General features: G+C 40.7%; 1 protein-coding gene across 1 annotated transcript; it reads left to right on the top strand.

The window, feature by feature from the left end:
- The first annotated feature begins 206 nt into the window (after nt 1–206).
- On the top strand, nt 207–8,568 carry LOC108002176 (ATP-dependent RNA helicase DHX33). The gene is made up of 7 exons (XM_017063700.3): nt 207–537; nt 1,866–2,483; nt 2,766–2,998; nt 3,596–3,946; nt 6,747–6,945; nt 7,473–7,749; nt 8,195–8,568. The coding sequence occupies exons 1-7, from the start codon at nt 311–313 to the stop codon at nt 8,372–8,374; spliced, it is 2,085 nt and encodes a 694-aa protein (XP_016919189.2). The 5' UTR covers nt 207–310; the 3' UTR covers nt 8,375–8,568.
- Nucleotides 8,569–11,018: the final 2,450 nt, after the last annotated feature.

Genomic DNA, 11,018 nt, shown 5'->3' with positions numbered 1-11,018 from the left:
CAATTTGTTTATTTTTATCGTCCAATTAAATATCAGAATTTATTAAATATTAATTAGTAAAAAATGTATATTTTTATATAAAATGTTAAATTGATATTTAAATAATTATTTATAATTTATAATATAAATAATTTTCTTTTTATTTGAAAAAATAAACACTCGATATAATATATTTAAATTAATGGAGGTACGCCATTATGACGTATGTCAAGACGCTTATTTGTATACAGCTGTAGTGTGCAACACGTGCGTACTCGTAGACACATGTATCGTTGGTACATTCGCTGTTTTTATCCTAATTTTTGGCAACATGGGGGTTCACGATAACGCAGATTCGAAATATATCGTTATGGGCAGTTCGAATTTTTCGAAATTAGCCCCAAAACGTCCTACTACCGTGGTGTTCAACGATAATTCAAGCAAAATCCCAAAACAAGAAGATAGTCAACAAAACGTTCAGACGGAAAACGTGGATAAAGGAAATATTACTTTACAACAACAAAGGAAGTCTTTACCAGTCTACAGGCTTCGGAAGCGGTAAGTTTTGCATATTTTCTTTCGTTTTTCAACCGCTGTTATCCTTTACTGTAAAACTACATCTTCTTAATAAGCACGCGGAGCATCGTGAAACAAAATGGAGAATCGTCAACTATGCAAAGTTGATAATTCGCTTGTTCCTCGTATAGATGTCACTCTCTATCGAATCAAAAATTGTATTAAAATTTATTTTAATTTTTACAAATGAAAAAATTTTAACACGTGTTAAATATCGATTAATATTTACAATTGAATATCACTAGTTAGTCAAATTGTTCAAAAATTACTTTTTTTTAATTTTACTTGTTATATCAGAAACTTTTATCGAATATTGAATCGAATATCGAAACTTGTTTTTTTGTTACTTGAATTTTGAGAATGCATCAATATCTTTCGTAAAAAGCACTCCTATTTATATTATATCTTGCGAGATCATCGTTTTAGAGATATATTTTAAAATTATATATTTTAAAGAAAATTTATATTTTTTACATAAAAAATCACGACACATTATAAGTTTGAAAATAAAAAAATAATGGAAGTTCAATTGACATTTCGTATCTTATCTGTGACACGTGCGAAGAACGAATAGATAAGAGCAAATAATGGGAGAAGGATAGAGATAGAGTAAAAATATTGAAATCAACGCCATCTTGAGAGTGGCGTAAACGAAACACAGAAAGAAAGGACAGAAGATGATAGAAGAAGGATAGAGATAAAAACAAAAACTGGTTGGTAGCGCCATCTTTCGAATTCTTCGAAAAACATTCAGAGAGAATCAGCGCCATCTCTCGATTTTACCTTGTTTTAAAGAGATATCTTTGATACTCGAAAGATGGCGTTATCGGCGAATTCTTACCTATCTCCATCCTTTTCTTCCTATTTTCTGTCCTTCCCCACTGAGTTTCATTTGCGGCACACCGAAGATGGCGCTGATTTCAATATTTTTACCCTATCTCTATCCTTCTCCCACTACTTTCCCTCCTTGTCTACACTCGCTCTGCAATATTCATGCGTACAAGACAGAGATAGGTTCAACCGAACGAACGTTGTTTAAAAATTCAATCAACGAAATCGATAACAATATATAAATACGTACACCGTTGTTGTACGAAATAATTCAACGAAATATTTAATTCTCATTTTCTTTTCGAGTGGTTTAAAAATTTCAAGATTTAAAAAAATAATATCCAAAAGGAACGACAGATTAGATCGAATCAGATTAATCGAACCAAACGAAATCTCCCTCGCGATTGTGAAATTAGTATTCGCTTTCGACGTTCCCGTTCCGAATCAAGCCCCGTTCGAGAATCTTGAATCCGTTTCAGGTTGCTCGAAGAGATACGCAGGAACAGCACTGTGATCATCATCGGCGAGACGGGGAGCGGGAAGACAACGCAAATTCCCCAATTGCTGCTCTCGTCCGGCATAGCTGGGTGTACCGGATGCATAGGCATCACTCAACCGCGGAGAGTGGCCGCGGTGAGCGTTGCCCGTCGAGTTGCCCAAGAGCAGGGCGTGGAGACGGGCAAATTGGTCGGTTATTGCGTCCGTTTCGAAGACGTAACGTCGTCTCAAACGAGGATCAAGTATCTGACCGACGGGATGATGGTGCGCGAGGCGATGACCGACGAGATCTTATCGAATTATTCGGTGGTGATCCTCGACGAGGCCCACGAACGATCCGTCCAAACGGACGTGTTGTTGGGGGTGGCGAGGAGGGCGCAGAATTTACGAAAGCTGAAGAACCTGCCGCCGCTGAAGCTGCTCGTTATGTCGGCCACGATGGACGTGGACAAGTTCACCAAGTATTTCCAAGCGCCGGCGGTGTATTTGGAGGGTCGTCAGCATCCGGTGAAGATTTATCACGCCGTCAAGTCGCAGGAGGATTACGCGTTCTCCGCTCTCGTCACGGCCTTCCAGATTCATCGTGACAACCCTGCCAAGTAAATAAATAATTTATTCCTCCCCCCAACACGTTTCCCCCTCCTTCTGTTTCTTTTCGAAAATAATTTCATTTCATATACACACGGAGGAGAAGTGTACCACCTAGCCGTAGAAATTTTTTCCAACTTATTTTCCATTAGTATGCCAATCTCCTCCGCGTATTTACATACCGTTACTTTTATTAGATTGAGAGGTGAGCAGGTTGGAATACGAAGCTATACCACGGGAAACTAGGCGAGAGAGGAGAGGCGATTTCCTCAATTCTTCCGTCTTTCTTACAGCGAGGACATCCTCGTCTTTTTAACCGGGCAAGAGGAGATAGAGGCAGCGGCTGTGAGCGCTAGGCAAGTAGCCAAACAGCTGGACGGCCAGGGTTATCCATCGTTGAAGGTGTTTCCCTTGTATTCCGCTTTGCCCACGCACCAGCAATTGGAAGCCTTCAAACCATCCCCACCAGGGATGAGGAAGCTCATTTTGTCCACGAACGTAGCCGAAACGTCCGTCACCATTGGTGGTACGTACACAAGCACCTGTCCCAAATAAATTCACCCGAAAATTCTCGTAATCCTCGACGAAAAACTTGCTAACCGCAGATGTGCACAAAACGTTGCTCGAACGGCTGCAAACAAATCGTTTGACGATTCGGAAGAACGAAACGGAAGAACGAGTTAGAACCCACCCCCTCCTATGGACGCCTCGACGAATCACCACGTATTCCAACTCCATCCAGAATCCCTCCCTCCCTTTCCATCCAGAATTCGCTCGAAACCAACGTCAAGACTTTCGAGAGGGGAAAAAAAGGGAAAAAGAAAAATTCTCTCTCGTCCAAGTCTTGGCAAAGCCGTGTAACGGGTTAATTCGGCAAATTGTTGATCGGGTGAAGAGCAATTTCATTTTCACGGTGGGTCGCAATCCGCTAATATCACGGTATCGGAACAGCATCGGTGCAGCTCGTTCGTGACAGACTTGATTACAGATCGAGCCGCGTTCTCGTGATTACATCCGCGGAGAGGAGAGAGAGAGAGGGAGAGAAAGAGGGAGAGAAAGAGAGGATGCGTTAGAGAACACACGTACAGGCGCATACGATGATATTCCCGATGAAATTACACAGGAATTCGACACGTGATCGACACAGGGGTGGTGAAAGCGAGAACTCATCACCCGACCACCGGATTGGATGTGCTCAGGGTTGAAAAAGTGTCAAAGGCACAGGCGTGGCAGAGGACGGGGAGAGCGGGGCGGGAAGCGGCCGGCAAATGTTACAGAACGTACACGAAGGAGGAATTCGAGAGGATGAAGGAGATGCCTGTGCCGGAGATACAAAGGTGTTCCCTCGCGGGAGTAGCCCTCCAGCTGCTCGCAATCGGGGTTGATATCACCACCTTTGATTTTATGGACAAACCGCCCAAGGATGCTGTCGACGTCGCGGCCACCTGCCTCGAAAATTTGGGCGCCATTAAGGGTGAGCGCAACAGCGTTTTAAATTTCTATTGTCACGTATTCATACGCTTATTCTGTGCATTCTGACAAATTGCCAATTTCAGAATGAACGAGCGAGCTTGTATTTTGCTTGTATTTTTACGTTGTCTTTTTATGTACATATTTCGAATTATCTTATAAATGATATATCTTGTATTCTGTATATAGATTATATCAGAATCTATGAGACTTTTCGAAGCAAAAAAGTTTGATATGTTATATCGTATCAGCTTTGCATCTGTTTTTGTATCGTATTACGTTGCATGAAGTTATCGCATGAAGTTGGCAATTTTAGAACGAACGACAATTGTCAATTGTCGCGAGTTGTAAATTCTACTTAACCTATATTTTGCTTATTTTTACGTTCTCTTATTTAAATTTTGATAACTTCTTCTTTCTACTCAGTTCAACTATTTTTTTTCGAGCGATGTGGCGAATTTAGAATGTTACTTTAGAATATTATTTCCTGTACGAGTTTAAACTCAGCTGAACCGTATCGAAATGTTAAGGGAGAAGATTCCGTCTAGATTTTTAAAAATTCAGATCTGGAAACGAGAATCGAGGCTCGAATGAGGTAGATCGAAATCCGTATTGAACAAAGATAAATCGAAAGGCAGAGTTGGACATATCTCGAATGACTCGAGTTTTCACTCGAGTTTAGGCATTCGGGTGTAATGGGTGAAGTGAAAAAATTGGAAAAGGAAAGCTCGAAACGATACGAGTCCATTTTTTCAATAGAATCGTACCCGTGATGAGAAACGGATGCTGTAGGATAATCGTGCGCGAGATCTGAACAATGGTTGGACGCTAATGAAAATCCTAAACGAATGGAGAAACCGTTGACTGAAAAAGAGTTATGGTGGTTTGTAAAGAGAATAATTCGTTGTTCTTTTCTGAAACGAGGAGATACAACTGAGAGATCTATTAAGAAATTCTTCTGTACAAAAATTAATCGAATCGAAATACGAAATATCAACTCATCCGTTCATTCGGATATTTCATCGATTACCGCTTGTTTATAACCATTTACAATTGTTTTTAAAAAATAAAATATTCGAGAAGGAATTTTTTCGCGAAATTTTATAAAAATATATCGGTTGGAATCTCGTTGATCGTTAAAAATCATTAAAGTCAATGGCTCGTGTTTTGATCGAATATACGTATATTCGCATATATATAATTCAATAAAAATTAAGAAGGTGTTTCAACGAGTTTCGACACTTTTCGAATCGTTTTAAAATTATTTTCCTTTCCATGGAGTGGAAACAGTTCATCGTTTCGTTTCGCGTCTACGATAAGTGAACTTCCATTATTACATATATGCACGTATAAACATTGGAGAAATGAGAAGCTGTGAGGAGCGAAGCTAGCGAGATTCCGTTCCGTTGAATTTGCGAGAACGGAAATCTGGATCGGTCGATTAAGCTTCCAGACTGAAGATTTAAGTTTGAGTTTCTCGTTCGCGAGATCGGATTGCTAATTGAATTGCTCAAACCGTTGAAAGATTTAGTTTCTTTAAAACAGTTTGTCTGGGTTTTGCAAGTTTAATTATACTTGGATCGTGCTCCAGAATTAATGTTGAAAAAGTAAACCCCGAATAGAGGCAATCTTTGGATAGGCTTCGTGCAGGAAAAAGATCGATGGTTGGAATCGCGGTTGATTTCAATTTCAATCTTACCTTTCCCCCTTTTTCTCCTTTCTTCTCCTTCGATTTCATCGCCTTTAATCGTCATTTCTTATTTCTCAACCAGCGATCATTCGAGAAAAAAGAACTAGAATTTTCGAAAATTAAACGAACTCCTTTTTTTTTCTATTCGTCTGATCGAATTACGATTTTCAAATTCCTTTCGTCGATTCCAAGATTTTCACTCGCGTTCGTTCCGTGAGAACGATTCTGCAATTTCGTTTCATTTTCTTCCCGTTTCTATTGTACCGCGCAGTGGAAACAGTGCTTTTTAATGCATTTGTACAGCCGATGCAACTTGGTTTCTTGAAAAATGTGCAAACATGTTCCGCAGTTTGATAGCAGCGAGTACTCGTGCTAACTTCCCGCATAAAATTTTATCGGTGGTCGGTGGAATAATAATAAACCGGGTGTACACGATTTCAAATTTGTGCACACATTTGTGCAGTTCGAACGTGGAATATTTTTATCGGAATATTTTTCGCTCTTCTCTTCCTTTTTTTTTTTTTTTTTCTCTCCTAGAATTTCCCGCAGTCCCTGTCCCGGTTTTTATTAATTCGTCGTCGAATATTTCCATGTATAAATTTTCGCTAGAAGAATTCCCCCCTCCTGATAAAGTTATTAGCAAGGGACAAATTGAAAATTCGTTGCTCCCCAAGTTTCGAAAAGGAAGATTCTGAAATTCAAATGAGCGACGACGTTGACTTGCCGAGGAAACGCATATATTCTCCGTTCGAGGAAACAATACGTTTCCACGCTTTATTTCTTTTTAGAACGGCAATATTTCATCTCGCCTGCTCTTGTTATCGCGAATTTTATATAGGATACGTCTGAAGTGAAAATCGGTTCGCGATTTTATTCGAATCGCGTTTACGCCATCCGGAGTGGAGTATAATTCCCATGATTGATATTGTGACTTTATATACGAAAATGTTTTCTTTTTATTTCTCTACCAGAGATTGTGCAAGAGAAAGAATAAATTAAAATTTTCCCACCTCCGCTCAAGTAACGTTTCCGTTAATCCACTCGTGCCGTTGATTTATACTTTGTATTCTCGAGAATGTCAATAAATAAAATTTATCATCGTGATTTTGACCAGGTTCACCGCCACAACTGACTACTCTCGGAAGGACGATGTCCCTGTTTCCGTTGGATCCGCGATTCACCAAGGTGATTCTCGCATCTGTGGACCATCAGTGCCTCGAAGAAGCCCTCACAGTTATCTCTCTGTTGTCGGGAGAGTCTATTTTCACCGACCCACCCGCGAAAAGGCAGCAGGCTTACGTCGCCAGATCAAGGTATCTCTCGATTTACCTTCTGTTTCTCTCAATATACCGTATCGTAATACCGTTTCTTCTTCTTCATAATCCTCTTGCGTTTTTTTATAAACATCTTCGTCGCGAGAATCCTCTTAGGGGACGTGATTTTCGCGACGAGATCAACGAACATACATCAGCAATTCGTTTGTTATTGAATATTGTTGCAACTTGCTCTCTGCGAGACAAAATTTTTTTACAGATAAATCTATTTTAGCATCGCGTCAATTTTAAATTATCTAATCCTTGCAGGATCAGATGGAAACAGAATTTGAATGTTGAAGCATCGAATTCTATTTCTCTATTATTTAAACCTTCGGTTGACAGATCTACTCCTATAATTTAATAACGATTCTTTTTGCTGTTCACGTTAACCACCCTCCTTTCTTCTTTAATTCTGAACAGAGCAAATTTAATATGATATATTTGGCAAGTAACTTTCAGCCGATATAATCATAATCGAATTTACAGGTTTGGAATCGTGAATCCGTGATCGATGCTTGTTCCAGATTCGCCTCTCCCGAGGGAGACCACGTCACGTTGCTGAACGTTTTTCGCGGGTACACGAACACGAAGCAGAAGAAGGTCTGGTGTCACGACAACTTCCTGCATCACAGGAATCTGGAATACGCGGTGGAGGTGCGGCACCAGCTCGCCGCGTTGGCGGACCGCGCGAATTTGGAGAGGGCGAGCTGCGGAACGAGCACCGACCGATTGAGGAAGGCTCTCCTCGAGGGCCTCCACGATAATCTCGCCGAATTGCAGAGGGATCAGACTTACGTCACGGTGAGCGAGTCCTCCCCTCCCCTCCCTCTTTTCTCTCCATCCATTTCCGGGCGAAGATCTGCCCAATTCTCGAGTAAGTCGAACCAGATCTTGCGTAAAAGTTGCTGGCAATTTACGGGCGAGTGAACGAAACGGGGGTATTTAATTTAAAGAATTCTTGAGTATTGTTGACGGTTGAAGAAAAGAAGAAGAGAGAGTATCGGTTAAACTCGTTGGAAAAAAAAGGAATGTTTCGAAAAAGAATTCATTTTGACTCGAAAGGTAACAACAACAAGTTTTTCCACGCGCAATATGGAACGGAGTTATTCCGTATTGTCGTTTTGTCGGGGAATTTGGGGAAGCTAGAACGAGCGTTTCTTTGGAGTGTAGGGGCGCGGTTTAAGCAAGTTTTCTCCTTACTCGGGTAACGAGAATTTAGAAGTAATTGGATTGTTGGTTTGTGTAGGTGAACTCGAAGCAGCCGGTCTCTATACATCCTTCCTCCACGTTGCACGCCAGCAAACCACCGTTAATATTGTTCACGGAGGTTATAGCCACGGGGAGATGTTATATCCGCGGTTTGTCCGTCATCGACTCCTCGTGGTTGACCGAAAAAGGCTTCAATGCAGCTGGGAAACACGACTAGAGGAGGGGGAAAGATCGGTAACTGCGATTCAACCGTTTTTCTTCCTTTCTCCCCTCCCTTTTTTTAACGTTTCGATCTACTTTTAATCGAGACCAATCGACACGACTTGTTTTTATACTCTGTACAGCTCTTTAATAAAACCGATGATTGTCATGTAACGTATATATAAATTATATATATATATATATATAAAACATGTTCTGTTTTAACGTTTCTTACTTCACCCACCATCTTTCCCTGAATTTTCATCAATGATTTTTAAATAAACGTATTTATTTCGACTGAAATAAACAATACGAACACGCGTTTGATAATGTTTGACTGAAACCTTTGTACCACGCACATCCTGTACAACACGTCCTTGTATTAATCGTAACATGTTTCTGTATTTTAAACGAAACGAAAAGGAGAGGATAAAGTTGGCCAAATATCTGAAAGGCGATCGGAAAGGTGAATTTAATCGGCTCCTTTGGACGAACGATTTTAAAGGTTGGACGAAAAGGCACGTTCGGAGAAGTAGTATAGTCGAATGGGAGTGTATAGTCGTCTCACGGTTCGATGCGTGTCACCACAACAGGTGGCCATCTCCACGGAGTACCGTTGCTATTCGTTACGTGCAAATAATCTGTTACTCCGTGTTACAGTAGGTAGGTTGATGTAGCTATGTAATTATCTTTCGAGCCGCGTGATTTTTCCTTTTCTTTTTCTTTTCCGCCGTAAATCGACAGCGGATGCGTAGCGGATTTTGTCTACGTATCAACGTGGAACAGCTCGGGATGATAAGACGACGATCGAGAAAAAGTAAGTAAAAGGGGAAAAAATAATCGCGCGAAAAACGTTCCTTGCCTTCCAACACACTTTTCCAACGTAACTGTTGTTCGTGAACGTTTCGCGTTATGGAAAAAAAAGTTTGTTGAGGTTAAGAAAGATGATAATACGAAGGAAAGATAGATTTTAGATGAGAGTTTTTAATTGTTAGATAATTATTCGAAGGCCCCTCTTGTTCGACATATTGACGAAAAATAAGAGATTAACGAAATTTGTGTAATGTAATTTCTCTGTAAAAGAAGAAAATTATTAACATCGAGTTTATCTAACCGTTTAATTTTACCTATTAAAAGAAAGAAGATATTAATTAACGATTATCGAAATTATTTTATTCATCCTGGGCATGATATAATAACGGAGATAATTTATATTTTAATCGCGTATCATTTATTTCGAATCGTTTTGTACGTGGCGTGTAATTGGTTGGGAAGCAACATGCGACGCGCGCAGTATTGGTGGTCAATTTCAGAACGAATTGAAATTGCGCGGAGCTTCGAACACCGGAATGAAATTATTTAACGGGGTTTACAGGTGTTGCCGGTATAGGTGTTCACTTGTTGGCATTAACACGTTATGCCCGCGCGCAACGCCATTCCATAGACTTGCATTAATTACTACTTAAACGGCGGAATATTGAATTTTCAACGCGTAAGCCGATCATCGTCCAACGGAGGAAGAGCATCGCTGCGTAATTAACGTTCTCGTCCCTTTAACGTGTTTTCCAAACCTTTTTATCCTTTATCTTCCGTTCCGAATTTTCGACTTAATCCCTTATTTTCGTTCCCCCGCATTTCGACAGGGATTTTTCTAACATTACGGAAAGTTGATCGATGAAGATTAAGGCTATTCAAAATCTTCGAGCGAAAAGCCTTTTCAATCAGAATTTCAAAACGTTGTAAACAATTTTTAATCGAAAAGAACAAATTTCTCGCACTTATCGAAGTTTGAACTCGATCATCGAGCGTTCCGCAGTACGCGGTATCCTAGGATATGGATATCGGCCCCATTTTCCGAAATCGGAACAAAGGGAAGATCTTTCGGTCTAAATAGAGCATCGCGTAAAATACAAGATCGGTGGCGACAATTACGCGGGATGAAGCCGGCGGCGTCGTCGTCGTCGTCGAATAATTTCTGCCCCTCGCGCAAACGCGGGTGGTGCGGTGTGTCCCTGCCTCGCGATATCGAGTTATCGTTCGCCCTCGCCTCCCCTCCCCCTCGTCCTCTCTTCCAAGATACCTGTTTCTCGAGGTTCTCGTCGTCGAGGAAAATCGCATTCCTCGGTGTCGCGTGGCATTAACCGTATCAGCAACCTCTCTCGTATAAGATTCCCTCCTCCTCCTCCTCCTCCTCCTTTTCCTCCTTCCTCACGCTTTCTCGATTTTGCTCGACATATTACGCTTCGTCGTGCGCTCGTCACCCCATTTACCGAGAAACATCCCCTTTGTTCCGAGACACGTTCCACGTAAGGGAGAAGAGCCGCTCCATCTCGACGAGGGCCGTTCGCCTCCCACTCCTACGCTTGTTCCATATCTACCAAATGCTCGATAACCATATTATTTCCTCTATATATAGTTGTTCTTCGTCGTTTTTCGAAAAAAGAGAGAGAGAGGGATATGAATGATATTATAAATTTTGGGATCGAGTTTTATTGTTCTAATGTCAAATATATATGTACGGAAGAGATTAAAATTTAATCAACAGAAACGTTCTATAAATTCAAACGTGTTATATAATAATTGTCTACTCGATGAGTGAAAAATAAGGGGAAGATTAATTTCAACCTGTTCCGGAAAATATCATTGTGCTATAGCATATA

The sequence above is a fragment of the Apis cerana genome, linkage group LG1 (assembly GCF_029169275.1).
Source record: "Apis cerana isolate GH-2021 linkage group LG1, AcerK_1.0, whole genome shotgun sequence".
NCBI lineage: Eukaryota > Metazoa > Arthropoda > Insecta > Hymenoptera > Apidae > Apis > Apis cerana.
The sequence above is the reverse complement of the archived record's forward strand: the minus strand, read 5'-3'. Positions and strand labels throughout refer to the sequence as shown.